Source organism: Filicampus tigris, chromosome 1 (genome assembly GCF_054856515.1).
Source record: "Filicampus tigris isolate MCC_2025a chromosome 1, RoL_Ftig_1.0, whole genome shotgun sequence".
In the NCBI taxonomy this organism is placed as follows: Eukaryota; Metazoa; Chordata; class Actinopteri; order Syngnathiformes; family Syngnathidae; genus Filicampus; species Filicampus tigris.
In genome coordinates, this window is record NC_141217.1 from 21,223,004 (window position 1) to 21,246,849 (window position 23,846).

Genomic DNA, 23,846 nt, shown 5'->3' on the forward strand with positions numbered 1-23,846 from the left:
TAACTGAGCTTGCCTTGTGCCGCGTAATGACGTATTCGGACGCTGCTGCACAAACTAGTATGCAATGAATTGCATGCCGTTTCTTTAGAATGTTATAATTACAGTAAATATTTCTATGCACCAAACTTCTAAGGCATAAATACAAAACAATCAAATGAAAAACAGTTAGTGCAGTTGAACACTAGTGCGTGAACTAGTTCCTAACCTTAAGCTGTCTGGGGTTACAACTAGCTATTTTAGGAATCGATTCATCCGACCAATGTCGATTTTTTTTTTTTATTCATTGATTAATTAGATTAGATGAATTAGAACAAAATATTTTTAATTTCTATTGCCTTCAAAACAGGACATTTAATATTGACAGTGCAGAAAATGCACAAACGAAATGATTATGATTCAGTCCCTGGTTGGGTCCATAACATGTCGAAAAATCAGCAAAAATGGTGACTGTTGTTTTCAAAAGTAAAACGGTTGCTTGCAAATGTCTTATTTTGAGTCAACACAAAGCTTTCATGGGGGTCTACATAAATCTGGGAATATTTACTGTTGAGAGGCTGAAATTCTGAGGAATTAAGTTTAACAATGGTTCTATACAATTAATCAATTATCAAAATAGTTGGCGATTAATTTAATAATCAATTAGTTGTTGATTAATTTATTAATCGCTTATCAAAATAGTTAGCGATTAATTTAAGAATCGATTAGTTGTGATTAATTCATTAATCATTGCACCTTAAAACATATAGGGACACTTCAATGCATGGCAACGTAAATCTGATAGGTCCAGGAGATGTGAACATGTTTCAAATGACACGAATGAAAATAAAGTTCCCACAACATCTTGCTAAATGATGATTTTTTGCTCAATTTGGGCCAAACTATTGGATAAAGTGAGACAATTGCAGACTGTGGATGATTTATTGCATGGGGAAATAACAACATTATCACAGCAGTAGCACACAGGTGGAGGCTGCAGTTCTCTCTAGTCATTGATCAAGACAAAATGCTTTGTTTACTCCCCTATCCCAGCCGCCTTCGGGCAGAATAGGCAGGGTACACCCTGGAATGGTTGCCAGTCAATTGCTGGGCATACAAAGATGAACAATTATACACACTCACAGTCACACCGAGGGAGAATTTAGAGTGCTCAATTAACCTACCATGGATGTTAATTGAGCTGCGTCCAGCTGCTTGCTTCTCCTTGTGGAAGCAAAGACAACAGTGGAAAAAAAGCGAGCGCACTAGACAATGACAGCATGTTTGAGGCGCATGGATACATGGCCAAACAACAGCTGTCCTCCCATCTATGCTAATCTGTGAACCCGGGAAAAATAAATGCAGCTCTGCTTACCTTGTGTGAAGTCACAACTGGGTAACTGAACCATATCCCTCAGACACACAGTCTGAGAAGCCGCAAGTGAGCAGGACACCCAAGAAATTACTTAAGGTTGACATTTGCACATATCAATGGCAAAACAATGGCACTGCTTTAGAACACTGCAACAATAAGGTGTCTGGAATCCCCCATATAATATGTTGCTGGCTGGTGGCTAGAAAGGGGGTAACAAGAGACGACTAATATTAGTCCAAAACAATGACCCACCTGGAAACTCTCAATAACGCGACGGGATTCAGGAATCTCCTTAAAATGGTTCCTTACTATAGCAGGCTTGTTGTCAGACAAATCGACAACACAATGCCTAGGTTGAATGACAGTTGCGTTTGTTTACTAGTGGTGCCGTTGTGGCGTTTTTCTCCACCCGCAACTCAGTCTGTGACACGACATGTGAAAGGCTCCATTAATCTTTCTTTAAATTAGGCGGTTTTAACCGGAAGCGTGTCGTGTTTTATTTCCGGCCATGACGTAACAGCATCCAGTGCAGCGCTGCTCTTTGCTCATTGGCTAGCGGCGAAATTTTAAAAATACACGCGCCCGTTGTGGTTAGGACGCGAATGGAACGGTGAGGTAGTGGCTGCCTGCCTGCCTGGTCGGTTGGTAAAAAATTCGAAGGATACCGTGCCACCGCGATTACAACCTCGCTAGTGCGAGTTTGTCGCCGGATATTTCTCTAACCCCGCTCAGAAAACAGTAAGTAAAAGGCACTCGTTTTTGTTGTTGTAGTTTTTTGGCCTATGTTTGAGCAGCTGACAATGCTCCGTTGCTACCGCAAGCAGTCTGACTCACTCGCGTAACCGTCGTGTATTTCATCCGTTCTTTATTATGTAACGTTGGGACGAAAACCGAACGCGGATTTAGTCATTCTAAACTACCAGCTATCGTAAAAAACAATTATTCTTGTTTGCATAGCAGAAAGATTACTGTACTGACAGATTGCTCGCTGTCATTTTCTTTTTTAATTTCGGGTTCTGAAAATCCGAAGTCTTCGTGATATATTAAAACTTAAAAAACACACACACATACAAAAAAAACAAATCATGATTAAAATCATCATCTCTTGACTTTTTCCCCACTCGTTTGTAAAAAAAAAAAAAAAAAGGAAGACATTCAAAGAGCCAAGACCGTACGTTACTTCAAATAGAGGTCGCCAACATAGTGCCCGCGGGCATCTACACACTAGCCTGAGTGAGTAGCCTGCTGGGCTTTTTCTAAAAGTCCATGTTTAGTTTGCCGTGACCGGCACTAAAAACAGTTCACCAGTGATGGGACATTGTGCTTTCCCAGGAATGTTTTCTAGACAGCGAGTTGGCCGGGTTGCCGCGGCCCGGTGGTTGGTACCCCTGCGTTATGTTATGTTATGTTTTGCACGTTCTGTAACATACTTTTGGAACATCTGATGTCCTTAAAGTTGAGCTTTGTGAATGGAGTTTTATTTATTGCAGTCATGTGCAAGTTAAGCCTCAGTTTTTAAATATATATTTTTATAATATTCAAGTATCGCAATACATATCGGGTCGCAACCCAAGTATCGGGAACTGTATTGGATTGGGACAAAAGTGTATTGTCTCAGCCCTACAATGTACTGTATTTTCGTTCTGCACGAATAGTTCATTGCGTCCCATTGTAACATAAGATTGCCTCTCAAATCCCCCGTCTCCAATAACATCCTGACTTTTGTCAGCCTCTTGCAACTTTTGTCTTTTCTTTGACCCTGCAATCTTGACATCACTGTAAATAAATCACACTCTCTCTCTCTCCCCCGTGCTCTCTTCCAGAAAAACACCATGGAGAACGCCGTGCTGAGCCTCCAGAATTTGTATGAGAAGATGCGGTCGCAGGTTGAACTTTTCAGTGAGGGCGTGGAACCCAGTGAGTTGTGCTTTTCTTCTTGAGCTTCACAGTCATCATTTATCTTCATTTATAGAACACATTTTAAAAAAACAAAACAACTGCAGCTGTACATAAGATCAAGAAAAGAAAAGCTCCCTTCACGTTGGTATTTGGCATGTAGGAGGTCCAGAGTTTTATTCCAACTTGTTGCACAATCTACACGTTGTGAGAAATGGCTCACCATTTTCAAGTAACACACATAAAGATGGAATGGTTCAAATGCCATTTAGTTTGAGCTCTTAGCCTCTCACTCTTCACTTTATTTCAATACCGGCTCTTGTCCCGCTTCATATCTGCTCTGCTGGGTGTGTTGCCGTAGATTTCGTCAGGCTCCATGTTTTGGAAACATCACTGCTAAAACACAGTAATAGTGCAAATGGTATTAATAGAGGAGAAAGTTTACAGAGCTGCTGTAAGCAACAAGCGCATGTATTGTCCGTCGTAAAACGTCACAGCTAAAATACTGTAAATAATTCAAGGTTAGCACAAAATGATAAAATGAACACTAAATGGTAAAAAAGGGTAGTTGCCGACGCACAGCTACCTCTTTGAAGTTCAAAGATGACGTTAAAAAAAACAACAAAAAAAACTGCTCGTCTTGCCACCAGGCTTCATTCTCATGGCTCAGAACTTTGAAGACTGCCGACGCAAGTGGCTGATGGCAGAAGAGAATCTCGAATCCTGCAAGGAGAACCTCACCAAAACCGAGACTGAGAGAGGTTCCTTGGAGGTCAAACTGAAGCATGCCCGCAATCAAGTGGACGTGGAGATTCGGCGCAGGCAGAAGGCTGAGGCTGACTGCGATAAGCTGGTCTGTGTGGACTGCGCAGCATTTGTTTGCAATGACATGTTCTCTCTGTACATGTTTGAATGGTGTTCATTTCCCAATCTCGCAATCTTTGTCGTGTGCAGGACCGTCAGATTCAGTTGATCAGGGATCTCCTAACAAGCGAGGGCTCTTCCAACAGCATCCAGCTGAGTGCGGAGCAGCGCTCGGCTCTGGCCTTCCTCAACACGCAAGGCCAGGGAGGGGCCACTCTGAATACAAGCCGAAGGTGACAATCACATCTACACAGCAAAGTCTTGACACGCTTGCCTTTGCTCACGCAGTATGTATTATCTTTACAGTCAATGCAAAGTTTAGGAATGACTCCACTACCAAACCAAACGCCTTCCCCTCTTCCTCAGTTCACCATTGTTACTGTTTTCCCCTTTCACCTAAACCATTTTCTTATTTTGTCTAGGCTGACCACCATCGACGAATCTGCCTCCATCTTGTCAGATATCAGCTATGACAAAACTGATGACTCTCTTGTAAGCTACTTTTATTGAATATTTAAACTCACTCATCATCAACAAAAATCAAGTACAGTAATTATGCTTGACCTTTTAATAGGATTGGGACACATCTACTATGAAGACAGTGCGACTCAGGAAGCGACAAAAGAGGGTATGTGACGCGCTTGGGTGCCGCGGTTCGAAACGTGCTTCTCTGAGGGGTACATGACATCAGTTTCATGTGCATTTCAGCGCTCGTCTAGACATCATGTTGATGGCCCTTCAGGGGTTTCTAAAAGGACTCGATCAACAGCTGTCACGCAGGATGGGGTAAATTATTTTATTATTATTATTTTTTGTAAATCCAATAGAATGATTATTTTTTTTTTTTTTTTTTTTGTAAATCCAATAGAATGATAGTGTGATTCTCTCAAGTTAACGTGATCTGCAAACCACAATCGAGTGCCGTTCAGCAAACCTGTACTCATCTCACACCTACAGTAACTTGAGGCTTTTATCGTACTATAGTTTTAATGGAATTAAGTTCATGTTTGTCTTCCAGGTAAATGAGAGCCTCGTGACCACCACTACCACCGTGACTGTCCCGGCGGACGGCGGACCTGTTGAAGCAGTTGCTACCATCGAGACGATTCCTTATTGGACTCGTAGCCGGAGAAAGACTGGTAAATATGCTGCTATACTTTATTGTGACTTTTCTTTGTATAAATATGACCGTATTCTCTCAACTGGCTGCCTCTACTCAAATGAACGGCACCATTCGAGTTTCCAGACCTGTGCCTCCAAAATGTCCATAGTTTAATAAGTTAAGCTAATTTTTCCGTAAGAAGTACAGGAAGACCTCGATTTACAAAAGAGTTCTGTTCCTACGCTGACGATGTAACCCGGATTTCAGTGTAAGTCGGATTTGACCGTTAAAGTTGAAATTTACGTCAAAATACTTGGTATAAATAAAAGTACTGTAACGAATTGGGTTAGCTGTGTGGTCGTGGTGACATTTGTGTTTTGCTGAGTTGCCTTTTTTTCGGCGAGTTCTCTGAATGCATCGCACGACTTGCTGGATGGGAGGAGTGTGCGAGAGAGAGGAGAGAGCGGAAAAGGGGACATCCGTGTGTGCTCATGACGGAACGCTTGTTGCTCTGTAGTTGGCATCGGCTACGGCCCACAGCACCCGTGTTGTAATAATAAAAAATGTGATAGCTAAACTAACGTGACGACTGACGCTGTGTCTTTGGAAGATGTTACAATACTTTAAAAAAAAAAAAAAAAAAGATGCTGTGCTTACCGCTACCATTACTGTTGATAGGTGGATGGAGAAGGAGGGGAGGGCAAAAAAGGCAAAGATACACAAGCACTACGCACTAGCTAAGCAGAAACACTATGATGCTGGGGACAAAATGGCGGAAGAAGCACAGGCGTCTTAAAGTCAAAACGTTGTAGGTCTTAACAGAAGGTTTCGTTTTCTTCTGCAATGGACAAACGCAACCCACTGTTCCCTTGTTGGCTTGATGACAGACATCATATTTGTGTCCCGCTCAGCTGCCATGGAGTGGGACTCTGAGTCTGTCACGTCTGAGGATGTTTTCAAGCAGCCCGTCAACCCGGAGGCTGAGAAAAAAAATGAGGCCAGCACGCCGCAGAAAAACAAAGGTGTTCGTCAGCATGAGTTTGTTTCCAAAACGGTAAGAATACTTGCATTGTTCAACCTTTTGAAACAATTATATTGTTGAAAGCAGTTTTAGTTTGATTGATTGTTGCACAGGTTTAATTGACTTTGAATTGAATTTCATAGGCGCTCAAATGTTGTTGAGCAAGTGTCTAGCTAGCAATGTCCTCCTCAATCACATCATTTGGCGTTTCCAGGTCATCAAGCCCGATTCCTGTGTGCCTTGTGGGAAGAGGATTAAATTTGGCAAGATTGCCTTGAGGTGCTGCGACTGCCGGGTGGTTTCGCACCCAGAATGTCGGGACCGATGCCCGCTGCCGTGCATCCCCAACCTGGGAAATACACCTGTGAAAATTGGGGAGGTGAGCCAGGGCATAGAGATGTTTATCTTAGCTTGCCTTGCAACTTTTTTTTTTTTTTCAGGGTAGAGCCATGTAATTTCATGTTGGGGTAATATCATAGTGGTTTAAATAATGTTTTTGAATTTTTGTTTTGTCATCTGTTTGGATGAATATTTTTTATTTGTCTTGTGGCAGGGCCTTCCACTATTTAAGCAGGTTGGGCGCTTTCTGGGAGATGAGCGGAAGGTTTATCTCGATTCAGATTCAAATCAATATTCAGGTTCAAACACAAAAGAAATAGAAATGTAAATACAGCGCTCCCTAAAGACTAGGTTTGCCCACATTTTATAACAGAAGCAAATGTCGTCATGGGATTCAGACACCAGTGATTCTTTGTAATCCAAACATAATGTTAATCGTCAGTTCCGGGATCACTTCCTTTAACAAGTCTATTTCTCCTTTTAATTGAATGCATTTATTTACCGCAGTGTCTGGGGAACCTAACGTAAGTTATTTCGCAGAGGGAGTACATCACTGTGGTTGCTAGAACACCATTGAATTCGGGCCCCACTGTGCACTTTGGAACATGACAACTCATCTAATTTTTCCACTTGCAATTAACATAAATCCTTGATGACTCGACACTACTGTTTACATGCAAGCGCCTCCTACCAGAAATTCCATCCAAGAGCGTGGAGATTTGACAGAATAGCGAGTCTGGATGAAGTGGAAATATTTGGATCACTTCTCAATGTCATTTTATGTGACACTTACTAAAGATGACCCGCTACGTTATTTGCCTGTGTCAAATGAATCGTCTGCGAGTTACTACACTCACCACAAATGTCCACTTTATGCTCTTTCACGTGAGATTAAATTAAAATCAAATATCACCAGTTAAACGGACAGATGCAAAAATGGTCGTCAGTGGTCCTATTAAAGCTTGTTCTTTACACTTTTCCATTTTCGTTTGGAGCACATAAAGCATTGGGGAAAACTAGTAATGACAAGCCGCCTCCTTCCATTCTTGGGTAAAATCTAACGGGAAATTTCTGATCCTTTGTTGAAATGTGCGGTTTGTGTTCAGGGCGTGCTTGCAGACTACGTGCCAGACGTTTCACCAAAGATTCCCCCTCTTGTGGTCCACTGTATTGGTGAGATTGAGCAACGAGGGCTGCATGAGGTATGGGGCATTTTCTCTCCTCGTGGTATTCTGCATTCAAGCATCATATCCCAGTGGCTCTTGTTTGCTAAAGCATCTATATCCTCATCTTCAATCAGCCTCCCTATTCTTTGCTTTTGCTTCTTTTGTTGTACTCTTTATGTCTAAAGTGTATGTATGCTGTGAGCCTCGTAAGAAAAATCGAATCATCATTAACGACACCTCACCCCTTTTAGGCTGGACTGTACCGACTGTCCGGTGCTGATCGCACAGTGAAGGAGCTGAAGGAGAAGTTTCTACGAAGCAAAACTGTTCCTGTGCTGAGCAAAGTGGACGACATTCACGCCATCACTGGCCTCCTCAAGGACTTCCTGCGCAACCTCAAGGACCCTCTCCTCACCTTCCACCTCAACCGTCAATTCATGGAAGCAGCTGGTAAGATAGCTAGCCAAGCCTTAAACAAGATATTTTGTGTGTTCTTTTTTTTCCCCCTCACTATTAAATTCTTGACTCAGTTGCGTCAAACAGATTAATATACAATTGCACATGAAATATCAGTTAAATCTGCCACCCAGAGTAATGCCATAATTGAATTCAACATCAAAATGCCTAACCCAAGTCAGATGATGCCTAACTTTTATACTTTTATTTAGCTTTTATGAAATAATAACAAAAAATATATATATCTTCATTGTTTGCATTTGTTTCCTTCAACTTTAAGTAACAATTGCTGCTTTGCATTCTTTGTGGTCTCAGAGGCTTCAGATGACGACAACAGCGTAGCCTTGATGTACCAAACCGTCAGTCTGCTGCCACATGCTAATAGAGACACTCTGGCCTTCTTGATCCTCCACCTTCAGAGGTTAGCGCCTGCCATCTGCCAGATATTTGATTTCTTCCCACGTGCGTTTCATCGCCAATACGCACTGTCTGTGATAACATATTTCAGAGTGGCTGCGAGTTTAGACACCAGGATGGACATCAGTAACCTGGCGCGGGTGTTTGGTCCCACAATCGTGGGGCATGCTGTTCCCAACCCGGACACCATGACCATTCTACAGGACACCAAACGGCAACCAAAGGTTTGTAGGTTTGCAATTGTCAGCTCAGCACAACTTTGTGTCTGGAATATTTTGAGTTCAGCCATGGACCAAGCATGGTATCTCATTGAGCAACTAGCAGTTACCAGTTACCCCCCTGGTGTTGTCTACAGTCAGACCCTAGCAACTCCTTTGCTAAGATGGCGACTTAGAAGGAGCAGGGTGGTTATTAGAATGTTAGCCACAGCACACAAATCCGCTAATAGTTTGTTTGACCGATACATTTTCAGGTTGGCAGATTTACAGTATTTCTCTCTCTGTTCAGGTTGTGCAGCGTCTGCTGAACATGCCGGCCAGTTACTGGGCCCAGTACGTGAAGTCGGAAAACGAGCAGCCACGCTCGGATCACCTGATCATCCAGAACTCAAATTGCTACACTCCCGATAGAGGTGAGTATTCATCAGGAAGACCCCAGCCTGTCCATAGGAGGGGTGGTCCCGGGTCCAACTCTTTAACTGCTGCTCCTGTCCCAGTGACCTTGCTCGGTCCCCTGACGACTCCGGAGCAGCAGATGAATAAAACGCCGTCCTCCAGCTCACTGTCGCAGCGCTTTAAGTCCTCGCTGACACCCAGGTAAGCACCAGACCCCTCTGACTTTAACATCTGATGTCATGGTCAGGCTAGTATTGATGGGGTTGGGGTATGTTCGATCTTCATGCGCCACAACTTGGATTGGCACATTTTTTTATGCAAATGGGATTATTTTCCATATTTGGAAGAAGCCTGATTCAGATCTGAAAATATCAGATTTCCATTTTTTTTCCTCTTAATGCATATCCCACTTGTGTCATTGGAGAGAGAAACATTTGAATTGTGTCACTTCAGCCAGTCAATGTAAATTCTTATTTGATTGTCTGCCTGGCATTGATTGGCTTCATAGTTGGTTGCCTGCTGCAGATTTTTGTGTGGAGGTGGGACAAAAAGTGCCATCTCCCCCATTCCCGTTTCAAAGAAGTTATAAAGTCTTTTTTTTTTCCCCCTGCCTTCATATCTTTGGATATCATAACTGGAATTTTAGTCAGTAAAATTCAGTTGAAAGCTATGACTTACTTTAAACTGACTTTATTTTTGTTACGGTGTTGTGATTTTGTGTGCATGTGTTTGTTTTAAAGATTTGGGAGCAAGAGCAAGTCTGCAGCGGCACTTCCTCAAGGGAGGTTCTTTCAATCTCCACTCCTCAAGTAATCCTGACTCTCCCACACTTGTTTTTATTGTCTCCACACAAAGATGTTCTTTTGTTGTTTTACCCGTTTTCAAACCTACCTTTTTTCTTTTTCAAAATCAGACTGAACGACAAATGTTCTGTATAGTTTTGGTAAATGAGCATATTTGAAATATGGAAAGCGACCAACACCAACTACCACATTATGACCACTTACATAGTAAATCAAATACAAGAACTGTATTACACATTCTGCCTTTACAATATTCCGTTTTCATTGACACTTTCAGAGAGGTATTCGTTTAGCAATATTATTGTAACTTCCATTTTGGGTGAGTTCTTTCTCATCTTGACTCTCTCATTTAACTGAGGTAACCAAAACAGACCCAGTTATGTTAATAACTCTCTGACAGAATCAGTCCAAACAAAATATATTTGTAAAGGCCGAACATCCGTTACAACTCTTAAATAATGTACAAGTGGTCTTTAATGTCACAGCTGGTTTGTGAATCTCTCCATTTAATCATTTCTTTAGACCGCTTTTCAACTCATGTGTCACTCAGAAGTTGAAGAGTGCATTTTTAGGCATTTCATTATTGAAGGTACACCAGCCTGTTTACTGTAGTTGAATTTTGTATACTTTTAGAGAACTGTGCTGTTATTTGTGTAATCTTTCACTTAAATAGTTAAAATACACTATTTCGAAAACGTAAGCTTCTCTTGTCATTTATGCTTGACATTTTCATTGTGTGTGTGTGCAGCAGACCACAGTACAAAGTGAACACTAGTGGTGTAAGTTTCTGAATGTTGTTGTTACTTTGCCTATTTATTGCATACTTTTTCAAATTGGGTGTTCTCATTAAAAAGGCAACACTATTTTTGACATTAGATAGCTAAATTATCCCAGCAGGACCATCATATTAGACGTTTTTTCAAAACTACTAGGGCCATGCTGAACTGGAAAAAAATATTCTAGAAAAAATTTTTTGTCATGATGTACTTTTGTGTAGACTTTCCATGAACACAACAGATTTTCAAGACGCTTGATCATCCAGCAAACATTTATGTTGGCAAATAATGACATCACAACTGTTAAATGTGAAACAAAGGCTATTGCAGAAAGGATGTGATTTACTAAATTGGTTTGCATGGAAGTATAATATCAATGGGCATATCAAAACTTTGGCCATGGCCACAGTAGAGGAGTGTTCTTGAGGTAGTCCTGGAAGCCTGGGTCTGACCCCCACTTTTTCAAGGCCTGTTTTTCCAGGATGGGAATGCCGCTGACATGGCGCAGCAGGAACCAGACAAATAGTGGCGATGCTACACTCAGATACTGAGGTCCTTGCATCACTGATGAGGCTGAGAGCCACAGACCTGACCACTGCAGTATCTCTCCAAAGTAGTTGGGGTGTCTGCTATAAGCCCACAGCCCGCTCTGGATGAATTTACCCTGAGAGCAGGGAACAGTAAATGTTAGTGAAGGCATACTTGATGCAGTTTGATACCCGTCTTTAACAGGTTTGCTTACAACGTTATCTGGGTCGCCTTTGAAAATCCATTTCTGCTGATCGGCGATGGCCTCTGTGGCAAATCCGATGCCCCACAGGGTCCAACCGATGTAGTCCCTCGTTCCCAGAGGAGTGTTGCGCTTTTCACTGTTGAGCATGAGGGTGGGCAGCAGAGTCACAAAGACCCACACAGCTGACAAAAAAAAAAAAAAAGGTTGTTTTGGGTTTTTTTTTAAATTAAAGGGGACATGTTCTTCCACTCTATTGCAGTTCATTGTTCATGACACTGAATTTAGATTTTTTTTTTTAGCTGATCTTTTTGTTTTTATAGTAATCTTACTGTAATGAGCTGTGTGAGAAGGAAGAGTCAAACGAAGCAATAGGGATAAAAAGAAATTCACAGTGTATGCACACCTGCGGATGTAAGTCGTCAGAACTTGCATTTCTGAGTAATGAAACTGATGTCGACGTTTCACATGCCGTTTCACATTCGTAAACCCCAAAAAATGAAGACCATTTATTGTGACTGAATTTGTCTCATTTTATTTTAAAAATATTCTTCTGTGATGTTGGGCAAAATCTCAATTACATAATATTCTTAAATATATTATTAGAAATACTCAACTGTCATACAAAGTGGAATATTAAGTTAAAAGTTCCATCTGATATGGGAGAAAGTGTGACCTGTTTGACCACACTTTACAACAGTGCAGCAATTCCTTTGTTTACATTAACGCTTGAATCTCATGAGCCAACAATGCATCGTACACCAGCAAGATGGCAGCCTTCATGTCTGTACACAGAAATCCCCTCTGCCCCATTTCAGATCTTTTAAATTAGTAGACATATATTTTTTGAGGCGATACTTGTTTTAAAAAAAAAAAAAAAAACTCATAGAGACCACCCAAGCGGTGCTATGTACCTTGAATAGTCCAGTAAACAAAGAAAGTCCCCGGGCTGCCTCGGACATTGTTAAACCTTCGATCCTGGCCGTCCTTCAAGATCCGCATGAAGAGGAATGTACCCAGCCTGCAGGAAAAAGTGTCGTTAACCAACAGTCGCATTAACCTAGGCATTATTCATTAACCAGACTTTAGGGCTTCTCTGTTGACCTCAGCAGCCCAGCTGAAATGTAAGTGTCCTTGCAGCGAGAGTAATAGTGAGGTGTCTGTGGTTGAAACCACCAACCTGTGAGTCCACTCGAGTAACAAAATGGAGAATTAGTGCATCACATTCTTTTAATTTTATAATGGCCCCCAGGTGAAAAACTGACCCATGCCAAGGGAACTTACCTGAGCCCCCACGCCGTCACCAGCCCAGTCTGAACATTCTGACGAAGATGGGCTGCCCCTCCCCACAGACGGCTCAGGTGGGCGAGCAGTATAAATGTGCCAGATCCTGATAAAGAGCAATCCACAGAATCACACATTGGCTGGCTCGCTGCCCAGTAAGGCGTGTGTTCATCAACCTTTTACCCAGGAAACGGCTGGTAATTGGTTCCAAGGTTCAAGGGTGATACCGCCCAGAAGCACAGTGGAGAGGCGACAAGTGACGGGAACGGGTGACACTGAAGTGTCAAGGTGAAATCGGACAGCCGCATTGAAAGGTAAGCCAAGTGATTGACTCGTAACAATGGACTAAAGTAGTGGTTCTTAACGGTTGGTCGCAACCAATTTTTGGGTGACAATGAAAATTTACCATTCAAAAATAGCCTCTGAAAACATGTAGATCATGTAAGTAAACATGCTTACTGTACATGTTCAAATCATATAAGTAAACATGCTTACTGTACATGTTCAAAGCAACATTCACTGGATCTTGGCACTCACCTCTTCTTTTTAGGAAACTCTTCTGGCATGTGTCCAGATGTGATTTCCCAAATAAAAGTTCAAGCCGGGATGCAGTTTACGGCAGCGACGTATTCTGAATTTGGGCGCAAATCTGAACATGTCGTCCCCTATCTCTTATCTACACTACGCGGTAGTAAAGTCAGACTCACAGTATATATTTGTACGGAATATTTTTGGATCCACTGAAAACTGAGTGCTAACTGAGAATGCCTTTCTTGCGCCTCGTGATTACATATTCAAATATTACGCGTTCGTAACTTTGACACGTCGTAAAGCGAGGCCTCCCAGGCATTTTTTACACTTCCTTTCTAGGTGATAATCGATGGACGAAAGAGTTCACGTAAATGTTTTTTTTTTTTATGCCCTCGCATTTCCCTTCTATCATTCCTGCGTTTAAATACTGATGAAATTTAGGTTCATGAAAAAAAATGGGATATTCTTTTTCCATTTTTTTTTCTAATTTGCCCACCCACAATAATAGTCCTTTAGAAAAATGTAATTGGACTGACATGCTGCTCCCATCCGTCCTATCTATCTCGTCGTCAATGCAAACCATTGAGAAGGTTGTTTGTTTCACAACAGCTTTTGTAATACGATTAACACGCAGACTCCATTTGCAATGTTACGGAATGCAAAAACAAATTAAGCGACAGCACATCAAATGAGCCGTTTAATTAAGTATATATTACGGATTCGCGCAGGGATGTAGGGAGATTTGAGAAAAAGTTTTAGGTTTTGTTTTTACCTGCCAAGTCGTAGAACTTTTCTGTTTTGAGTGCTGCCGCCAATGCCCAGCCTGCCCACTGGATGCCCAGGTCGGCGGCGGCACATTTGGCCACCGTGCTCCCCATGATAAAGTCACTCAATTCGGCCAGCAGCTGCGGCACTGGAGACTTTGACATGGGCCACTCCTCTTCCGTAGTTAGCGGCGAGGAAAAACACAAATTTACCGGTCATAGTTCAGAGCCGCCATGATGTTGATGGGGCGTTAATTTGTCGCAAGGCGTTGTGGGTAACGTAGTCATTCAAACAAAAGAATTTCTTTTATTTTTAAAATTGAAATATACGGGGTATAACAAAGTTTCTTTATGTAAAAAATGATATCCTTCTCTTCGTCCATATAGTGTTTTGAGCTACTTTTTCTGGTCCCTCACCTGGGACCTGTTTGGCCTCACATAGAGCACTGTCTGTGTTTCATTTATTTAAAAAAAAAACGGCACATCTGTAAATATATATTAAAATGTGTTATTTCTTGTATCGTTTTTAAAAAGTATTTTGAGTCATACTACTGAGCAATTTAAATGATGGAGGGGGCCACAATTTTTCATCAGTACTGAGGGGCCCCATAGGCATAGGACCGCACATTTCCTAACCAGATGACAAAAATGCTATTTTAAATATGGCCAAAATACATGCATTTAATTTGTTCAATTTTACATACTCCATTTTGCAGTGCATGTATTCAAGTTCCACCATTCAATAACAAATGTTTTGACGCAAACAACAAAAAAACATAACATGAAACATAAAACAGTTTTTTTTTTTTTGTCACAAAGGGCTCCAGTGCATAAAAATGACCATTCAAGCATAGCACAAGACTCCTTAACAGCGAACTAACATCAAGTGCAAGAACTCATTTTGTGCATTTTTAATGCAAAAATCAACTCACTCAAAATCTTAATATTATTGAGCAAATATGCTTGTACTGCCTGTCATACCAAATCTGAAAAAAAAGAAAAAATTAGGTCTACTCACGTAGTATTTGTTTGTTTGTTAAGGGTGGTATAAGACCCAGTACAAGCGCACCTAAGCCATGTCTGCCATCCAGTGGTGAATGGCGATATTACAACTCAAAACTATACATACACGCTATTTGCAGTTTACTGGGCCCAGCTCGGCCATTGAATAGTGAACATCCGCGCGTAATTATTGAAATGCTCTGGAGAGGGAAAAAAATCTAAACCCAAACTATTCCACAAAAACACAGATAAACTTCCAGTATAAGTTTTCCAGGAAAAGCGGGGTTTGCCCCCCCCCCCCCCAAAAAAAAACATTGAATAACTTTTCTTTTTTTTTTAACATCAGCGAATAAGTGAATTTGTGGGTGCCAAGCCGCGAGTATTCGGGGGTCCACTGTAGTAGAGGAAATTTGTTTACAATACCCCCCACCACCTAAAAGTTTTGAACATTACATTAATTAAGGGGCCACTCAGAATGTGGTTGCTGGCCGCATGCGGCCTGTGGGTTGCCAGTTGCCTATCCCTGTACTAAAATATTGTACTGAAAGCATTTTTTTTAAAGAATCCGTAAGTTAAAGTATGATTATCAGTAGACTTTTATTACGTCCAAGACCCCTGTCCTCATTAGGGTCACGGTTAACTGGAGCCTAAACCAGCTGACTTTGGGGGTTAGGTAGGGTACACTCTGGAGTGGTCGCAAGCCAATTGCAGAGCACACATACATATGATATACAGTATGTAGGTCCTAAGTGTCAAACACGTCCCCCCCCAACCCCCACTACACACACATACTCAAATTATAGTCTTCGGTGAAACTAACATGCACATTTTTGGAATGTTTGGAATGTTTCTGACCTTTCCAAATTCCATTCAAGTGTCAAACATATACCGATATAGAAAAGTAAAATAAATGAATGTCGATGTTATTATTATTATTATTATTATTATTATTATTATTATATCATACTCAGACAAGACTAACAATGGCGGATCGCACAAGTCCTAAAGGCAGCACCGGAGACTTTGCCAAAAAAGTCCAAAGACAACTAAGCAGAGGCAAAGAAAAGGTACACATCTCAAATGTTAGCATTTAAACATGACATATTGTCGGTTGTTTATTTTTACTTGTTTTTCTTGCAGGTACTGCAGAAGTTTGGGAAGTCAGAAGAGACCAGGGATGATGAATTTGAACACTATGTCCAACTGTTCTATGACCAGCAGGTAGTATAAATGAATAGTCATTCCATGAATTGACGGATTTATTTTAGATGAAAAACAAAAGAGTACAGCACAGTACTTGACATTTATGTTGACTTCTTGTCTGTTGGTAGTCTGATGGCAACAGAATATACAAAGACCTGAGGAACTACATAGAAGCAGTCAGAGGTGACTGACTGAAACACTCTGCTAGATTGTGTGTGTGTTTTGTCTCACATTGCCACTTCTGCTCCCTCCAGACATGCGAGAAGCCTCAAGACGTCTTTCGCAGTCTTTGTTCGATGTTTACGAAAGCGACTGGGTGGGACAAGAAGACATTGGAGCCATAGTGGAGGTCATGCCTGACGCAAGCCTTGTTCATACTAGAGCTGTTAGCATTAACCTTACTAGAACTGTTTAGCATTAACGTCCCTTGAGGTGATACTCTTGGTTAGGTTTGAAGTCACACTCTTGTCCACACTTTTAAGGTGCAGTTTTTTAGAATTATCATTCCGTCCAGCGGGCCAAGCAATGCGGCCTCATTCCATTATGCCTTTAGCCTAATGTTCTGGTGCGCTGACGTCACTCAATACATCATGAGGATGAGTGCTATCGGTGGGCCAAAAAATATAGCTCTTGGAAAAATTGTCATCTGCGGTGCTGAAGCAGAAAAGTGTGATGCATGTTTTTTTTTATTCAACACATCTACTTCACAGTTCCAACCAGTCTTTTTATTGAGTTTTGGTGGAGTTTTTAAAACGATCCCTAATATGTAAATGATTCTCTCTGAAGTTGAGATGAGGAAAGAAAGCAATCCCAGTAAAACTTCACTTGAGTTTTACTTCCTTGATCTCATTGTATATATCATATATCTTGTTTAAGGGGGAGGACCTTCTCTGGAATGACCACGAGGTGAAGCTATTGGACCAAGCCGTTCGGACCATGGAGTCTTATGTGGGTCAATTCCCAGATGTCAGAGTAGGTTAACGCAAGACGCACAAGACTCCACAACAACTGCACGAATATAATCAGCTACTATACAAGAGCTGTATCATAGATTCTGCTTTTAAAAAGTCATGTTCAATTTTCATGTATTTGTCAGAGAGATAGTCATTTTGAATGAATAATTATGATCTATTTCTTATGACATAAATACATATTGTTAAATCAACATCTTCTTTACTGTGTCAATCAGAACTCAACATTATTATGTTTGTAAAAGCAGAAATGTATTATGCACGTTAGATGGTGTGGGTGTACCTAATGAAGTGACCAGTGCATGGAAATTTACATGTGACTTTTTAGGAGAAAGTGTCCAAGAGGGGGAGGAAACTGGTGGACTACGACTCATCCCGTCACCACCTGGAGGCCCTGCAAATAGCCAAGAAGCGAGATGACATAAAGATCAGCAAGGTTATCTTAAATACTCAACACTTACATAAATTGTCCAAACTTTTTCTGATAACAATAAACAAAACTTTTTTTGCAGGCTGAAGAAGTGATGAACGGCGCTAAACGTGTCTATCAAGGAATCAATAATGATCTGAAAGAGGAGCTCCCTGTGCTGCATGAAAGGTCTTTTTTAGATTTATTTTCAGTTATCTCCCTATAACATCTTTTTTTTTCCACCAGCACATCATGTTTAATTATTTTTTTTGTATCTCAGCCGCATTGGATGCTACGTGACGGTCTTCTCTGCGATATCAAGCTTACGAGACATCTTCTATAAGGAAATGAGAACGGTGTGCTGTATTAGCAATTATAATTGATAGCAACAAAAACAACAAAAAGAAATGATTTCTTTTCAAACCCAACATCCTCTCTTTTAGCTCAACATGGATCTGCACAATGTGGTAAAGGAACTACAGGCCCAGCATCCAGACAAAGTGTTTGCCATCAAGGGAATGCAAAGGTTTGTTGCTTTTGACATTTTTGTGGCATATGCCAGAAAAAAAATCCCACGGCAGATGAACACAATAACTAGCTTTAATTGTAAAATTTGAGGACCCACAAACTTTGTGGGAAATCGTAGGGAACATATAGAGACAGACAGCTTTTCACACTCTTATTCACATGAGTTTCCATGCCGCTTGGATGGAAGTCAGGTGTGTGACCCGTTACACTAGGGGTGTCAAAAATACGGCGCGCGGGCCGGAACCGGCCCACAAGGAGGTTCGATCAGGCCCGCAGGATCATTTAAATGTGAAAAAATGCATAAAAGACACGGAATTAATATTTTTAATACGATGCAATTTATGAATTATCCACTATGGGACACACTGTTTTGATCAGAGTAGAAGACAATGTTTAAAAATTCCTCACTTTATAAATCTCGTTTGATCATAAAAGTGCATTACTATATTTTTCAACACTAATTTTTAAAGTTTTGTGCCTTTGTACAATCAGTGGGATCAGTTGCAATGCATATGATAAAAGTGAATTATAAAAGTAAATTGCACAAATGTATCATGAAACGTTTTGTAAAAGGGATGCTCTTTCAATTTCAACATTTTCCAAATGTTCTTGTGCTTCTTTACACCAAAACAGAGTAAATACATGATATTTTGGTTATTTATAGATGAGTATGGTATAATTTTAATGGTCCGGCCCACTTGACATCTACCACGGCCGTATGTGACCCACAATGTGAAATGAGTTTGACACCCCTGCACTACACCGTCCAAATAAATCACTGCTCTTTATTACATGTAAAATGCACTGCATTGTCACAAAGGCAGAGTTAGTGTCTTCCATGGTTGCATTTTAACTAGGGCTGTGCACAAATTGTAGTGATTTGAAAGGGGATTCTAGTGGGTGTTGAAAGGTAACGTTGAATCCCAAATTTTGTACTTGGATCAAGAATGAAATCTTGCAATACTTTTGCGCCACGTGGGGGCAAATGGTTTTGTCATGTTTTTTGTTGTTGTTGTTCTTGAGCCTTCTCTTTTTTGGGTCAAAGTCTTCATTGAAACTTTGATATATAAATATTTAAAAACACTCAATTGATATATACCAAAGAGCATAAACATCCATATGATACAAGAAAACAGACCTCCGTTGTTAGTCTCTCTCTCACATCATCACGCAAGCCAAATAAAATGAAAGCCGTCTGCCCCAGAGAGAACTTCTCCTTAGCTAATTAGCCTAGCCGCTCATCCACCACCAACCCCACCCCATGTGGAGGATATATTTTGTACAACACCAGTCGGCGAAATAACCAACTTGGATTCTGCCTTTGGCCACAATGCAGAATGAGATGCTAGTTAAAGTAAGACATGTTAAGCTAAAAAGTAAAACACTTAGGAGTTAAAACAGTGACAGGTAGCCACCAGCGTTCAGTACGCTAGTCTTGTCCAATAGATTAAGCTGCAAAAGTGAATGTGGGGCTTAAAGCTCCTTGGGCATCCACTATATAATGTAAATACAGTGCTACAAGTGCACTCCATTTACCAGTTTTAACAAATGGGAATTTTCATCTATTGGACTTCGACACATTTTTTTTTCCCGTAAAAGTGCGCAAGATGCAAATCATTTCGAACGTCACTCACTGACATGAATACAAATGGAGAGTGGAAATTAGATGCGAGTCCAAGCTCTAATTTTCACTTCTTTTTGTCATTGTTTAAGGTACGGCTCCTTGAGGAGACGAACCCTGATGTCCCCCAAGGCTTGGAAGGCCAGTTTCTCCGAGTTCCACAGGAGCTACAGTCCAAAAAGTGGCCAGAGATTTAGTTTCAGGTCCCCGGACAAACCTCGTCACAGCACTCTGTCCAGAGAGAGCAGTGCCGTCGCAGTCCCAACGCTGTCGCCTCCTCTGGAGAACACCACTGAGTCAAGGGGGTCAAGCCGCATTGAGATGCATGATCTTTGCGTGCAAGAGGATGAGGCTGCAAACAAGCTCGAGTCAGAAAAAGAAAACATCAATCCGGAGGATGAGGATGTGGGTTTGAAGGTAGAAGAGTCTGAAGCGAAGATTCTCACGCAAGCAGAAGAGAAGCAAGTAGACGCGGCGCCGAGCGAGAGCAGCGGTGAGCTGAACAACTCGTGCGACTCTGAGAGTTTGGAGCTCCAGCTGACCGCAGGAGACGACGGATCACTGCATGTCGACGACATTGGCAACAGCCATGACGATCCCAAGGCCAACGGGCTGGAGAATGGCCACGTTCCAGCATTGAACACTGAGGAGCTGGACAAGGTTTGACTTTTGCTTCACACACTTCGGAGTCCTCACAAGACATATCCCAAGTTGGAAGCTCTTCCCTCAGGACACGTTTGAAGGCTCAATAAATCTGTCTTGTAAATTTGACATCCGACAGTGCTGCCAAATTTGAATGGTTGATTGGTTATTTAATGAGGCTTCAAAATCGTGAAATATCAAGTAATTGTTTGCGCCTTCAAACATGCCTGGGTGATAACGCATGTTTGGGACATATGCTCTACAACAGGGATGGACAACTGGTGGCCCGTGGATCAAACTGAAAAAAATCTGCGAATCATGTGTGTCGAACTACGAATATGCAGGGGTGGGCTGTAGCTTTAAGTTGTAATGTCACCATTCACCACTACATGGCAGACATGGCTTTTGTTGCGCTTACACCGGGTCTTATAATATACTGCCCTATATTACACCATGAGCAGGCCTTATTTATTTATTTTTTCAGATTTGGAATAATACGAAGGACAAACATACTGTAATACCATAGCTGGGCATCGTCCCTCAGTCCCTGAGTTTCTGTCCTGCATATTTAATCAATCCACACGGTCCCAGTCGGTCGGAGTCAGCCAAACGGCGTCGAGAACAGACTTAACCGATACCACGTCACACGCAGGTGCCACACTCCTGACACACGGTCAAGTAAGGATAAAAAATTAAATAAGAGTGTTGTGTACCTTGCGGTCCCATAGACTAGGGGGTCCCCAACCACCGGGCCGCGGACCGGTACCGGGCCGCAGGCCACTTTGGACCGGGCCGCGGCAGGCCGCACAGTTGAAAGAAAGAAAAAGAAAAAAAACATACAGTACTTCCGGTTGATTTATTATCTGAGGCTGAAAAACATTTTATTTTGAAAAGTGACCAGATTCTCTCCGTTACATCCATCTATGACTGACTCTTAACGCATGTCAAATTGTCTCCGTTGCGTAACGCTAATATTAAATGCACAAGCTAGCAAATGAGTAAAATAAACAAGACGTATTCTGAAAGTTTCATCATAAGGGATGATGCCCAGCTCTGTGTAATACCTCAATGATACAAACATTTTGAATGAGTTGATTTTTGTGAAAATGTAAAAAATTAGTTCTTGCACTTAATGTTGGTTGCAAAGGGCACAAAAATGACCCTTCACGGACGGCATAGAACTTCTGAAACAAGAAACCAACAATAAGCGCAAGAACTCATTTTGGACATTTTTTCACAAAAATCAACTCACTCGAAATTTCAATATTATTGACAGACTATATTTATCCTGCATATCATTCCAAATCCACCCAAAAATGATAAGGACTACTCTCGTAATGTAGGGCAGTTTGAGACCAAGTGTGAGTGCAACTAAGATGAATTTGCCATCTAGTGGTGATTTGTAATATTACAACTTAAACCTACAGTCGACCTCTGCATATCCCCAGTTTGGCACCCACATATTCATGGATTTTTGTCTTTGTTTTTTTTCAAATATTTTTTCATACTTTGGATTTTTCCCATTTTTTTCCAGGGCCTTCATCACCCCATTTCTCTGGAGTGGGTTATGTTGGGAGGGGGGGGGGAATAATCAAGGGGCCACTCAGAGTGTGGGCCACCACATGCCATCCCAGCCAAATCAGATCAAGCCTTGCCCTGCTCAAACACACGCACACGCACACCGACAGCTGTTTAAGAATCCCTGTTTAACAGTATATTGTTACCTCTCAGAAAATACTACTGTTGTTGCCCTTCTAGGTGACTTCTGAAGACTCCAAGAGTACAGAGGTCTAACAAGTCCTCTCTCTAGACTTCAAGGTTTGTGCTCTTCACAGGAAACAGTCTGGCTTTTTCCCCTTTTTTGTCTGTGCTTGACTTTTCCTTCATGTCATGTGTTGATGTGAACAGCTGAGGGTGACGGAAGATGGAAGCCAACAGCTGCAGAGGAGGGATGTACAAGACGGCATCTGTTGTTGTCGAACACCCTCTCACATTCTCAGCATCTTTTTTTAGTTTTGTCCATTTTTGTAGACACACAGCGTTGACACAATCAGGATATGTAATATAATATAGTACTAAGGCAGAGGTTAATCCACGATTCCAAACATATTAAATTAATGCGGTAAGTGTTTACTAATTTATTAATCCCTTTGAAATGTAATCTGCCAATCTTCATATATGCAAGGGATGGGCAAAATAATCATTGAATTGTGTATATTAAACATGAATTGAGGTTAAATGGAATGTACTAGGGCGGTATGGTGCCACTGAGTGGTGAGCGTGTCTGACCCACAGTTGAGAGGTCATGGGTTCAAATTTCATCTTCGGCCATCCTGTGTGAGTTTGTAAGTTCTCTCCGTGCTTGTGAGAGCTTTCTCCAGTTCCTCCGGGGTCCTCCCACATCCCTCAAAAATGCATGTTGGATTCATTGAAGACTCAACTAAATTGTCCGTGTGAATGGTTGTTTTTCTACATGGGCCCTGCGTTTAGCTGGTAACCAGTCAAGGGCGTACCCCTCTTTTTGCCCTAAGTCAACTTCGGGCCACCCATGACACTGATGAGGACAAGCACTATCAAAAAAAAAAAAAAAAAAAAAAACTGGATGGATGGAATGCACTCTTTGGCTACAACCAGCAGAGATGCTGTCCAAAGGAGCACAACATGACGTCACCTGGGAAGTTGAGCAACAAAACAAAAGACCTTCAATATGGCACACATCCTCTGGGCAACGATTTTCTATTGTAGATTAATAATATGTTTAAAAAATATACAGTATAAATAATTAGTTATCATCCATCCATCCATTATCCAATCCGCTTATCTTCACAAGGGTCCCGGGCGTGCTGGAGCCTATCCCAGCTGTCTTCGGGCAGTAGGCAGGCTACACCCTGAACTGGTTGCCGGCCAATCATAGGGCACACAGAGACAAACAAGCATTCACACTCACAATCACACCTACCGGCAATTTAGAGTGTCCAATTAACCTCCACTCAGGAAGACAGGGGCCGGATTCAAACCCACGACCGCTGCACTGTGAGGCGGATGTGTTAACCAGTCGACCGTGCCGTCCTAGTTAGTTATCAATTATTTGTAATTATTTATTAAGTTGAATGCCCACCCTGTTTTAATTGTTTATTCATCATCTACTTTCACTTTATAATGACATATCCTCACATTAGATTGAAAGAAATTATTGTGGCCAAAAAGCAACCCACTTATTGTCAAAATAAAGATTATTCGGTCTCAAGTCAGCATTAGCCGCGTCGTTCAGTTTGATGATTGTTTCTGCCTCAAGTAAAAGATTAAAAGATTATCCTGATGTAATGTGGTGCATTCGTTCCGTTTTTTTTTACTTA

General features: G+C 41.5%; 3 protein-coding genes across 4 annotated transcripts; 2 read left to right on the forward strand and 1 right to left on the reverse strand.

The window, feature by feature from the left end:
• Window positions 1–1,881: 1,881 nt before the first annotated feature.
• racgap1 (Rac GTPase activating protein 1) lies at window positions 1,882–10,729 on the forward strand. Its single transcript, XM_086026165.1, has 17 exons — window positions 1,882–2,089; window positions 3,175–3,268; window positions 3,898–4,100; window positions 4,202–4,344; window positions 4,534–4,603; window positions 4,686–4,739; window positions 4,820–4,897; window positions 5,130–5,250; window positions 6,125–6,267; window positions 6,449–6,613; window positions 7,680–7,775; window positions 7,991–8,189; window positions 8,511–8,616; window positions 8,704–8,836; window positions 9,120–9,243; window positions 9,328–9,427; window positions 9,967–10,729. Exons 2-17 carry the CDS (start codon window positions 3,184–3,186, stop codon window positions 10,037–10,039), a joined length of 1,893 nt encoding a protein of 630 aa, XP_085882291.1. The 5' UTR covers window positions 1,882–2,089; window positions 3,175–3,183; the 3' UTR covers window positions 10,040–10,729.
• Window positions 10,730–11,059: 330 nt separating this feature from the next.
• LOC147153233 (uncharacterized) lies at window positions 11,060–14,378 on the reverse strand. Of its 2 annotated transcripts, XM_086026189.1 has the most exons (6): window positions 14,123–14,378; window positions 12,820–12,925; window positions 12,640–12,726; window positions 12,450–12,556; window positions 11,548–11,720; window positions 11,060–11,469 (listed from the first exon to the last, which is right to left on the reverse strand). In XM_086026189.1, exons 1-6 carry the CDS (start codon window positions 14,277–14,279, stop codon window positions 11,191–11,193), a joined length of 909 nt encoding a protein of 302 aa, XP_085882315.1. In that variant the 5' UTR covers window positions 14,280–14,378; the 3' UTR covers window positions 11,060–11,190. The 2 variants fall into 2 exon arrangements, with proteins under 2 accessions (XP_085882315.1, XP_085882323.1); XM_086026197.1 differs by lacking the exon at window positions 12,640–12,726 and having other exon boundaries at window positions 14,123–14,377.
• On the forward strand, window positions 12,964–23,814 carry bin2a (bridging integrator 2a). Its single transcript, XM_086026177.1, has 13 exons — window positions 12,964–13,133; window positions 16,088–16,183; window positions 16,257–16,337; window positions 16,448–16,502; window positions 16,574–16,668; window positions 17,196–17,291; window positions 17,619–17,726; window positions 17,803–17,888; window positions 17,980–18,055; window positions 18,143–18,225; window positions 19,941–20,508; window positions 22,249–22,308; window positions 22,399–23,814. Exons 2-12 carry the CDS (start codon window positions 16,100–16,102, stop codon window positions 22,282–22,284), a joined length of 1,368 nt encoding a protein of 455 aa, XP_085882303.1. The 5' UTR covers window positions 12,964–13,133; window positions 16,088–16,099; the 3' UTR covers window positions 22,285–22,308; window positions 22,399–23,814.
• The last annotated feature ends 32 nt before the right edge of the window (window positions 23,815–23,846 follow it).

Bases quoted from the DNA above. Each gene is read 5' to 3' on its own strand.
- LOC147153233 (XM_086026189.1), bottom strand. From the start codon at position 14,279: ATGTCAAAGTCTCCAGTGCCGCAGCTGCTGGCCGAATTGAGTGACTTT. The intron at 12,727-12,819 runs GTAAGTTCCCTT...TTGTTACTCGAG, and splicing joins GTGACGGCGTGGGGGCTCAG to TGGACTCACAGGTTGGTGGT. The intron at 12,557-12,639 runs GTCAACAGAGAA...TTTTTCCTGCAG, and splicing joins ATTTCAGCTGGGCTGCTGAG to GCTGGGTACATTCCTCTTCA.
- bin2a (XM_086026177.1), top strand. From the start codon at position 16,100: ATGGCGGATCGCACAAGTCCTAAAGGCAGCACCGGAGACTTTGCCAAA. The intron at 16,338-16,447 runs GTAGTATAAATG...GTCTGTTGGTAG, and splicing joins AACTGTTCTATGACCAGCAG to TCTGATGGCAACAGAATATA. The intron at 18,226-19,940 runs GTTTGTTGCTTT...TCATTGTTTAAG, and splicing joins GCCATCAAGGGAATGCAAAG to GTACGGCTCCTTGAGGAGAC.
- racgap1 (XM_086026165.1), top strand. From the start codon at position 3,184: ATGGAGAACGCCGTGCTGAGCCTCCAGAATTTGTATGAGAAGATGCGG. The intron at 3,269-3,897 runs GTGAGTTGTGCT...TCTTGCCACCAG, and splicing joins CAGTGAGGGCGTGGAACCCA to GCTTCATTCTCATGGCTCAG. The intron at 5,251-6,124 runs GTAAATATGCTG...TGTCCCGCTCAG, and splicing joins TCGTAGCCGGAGAAAGACTG to CTGCCATGGAGTGGGACTCT.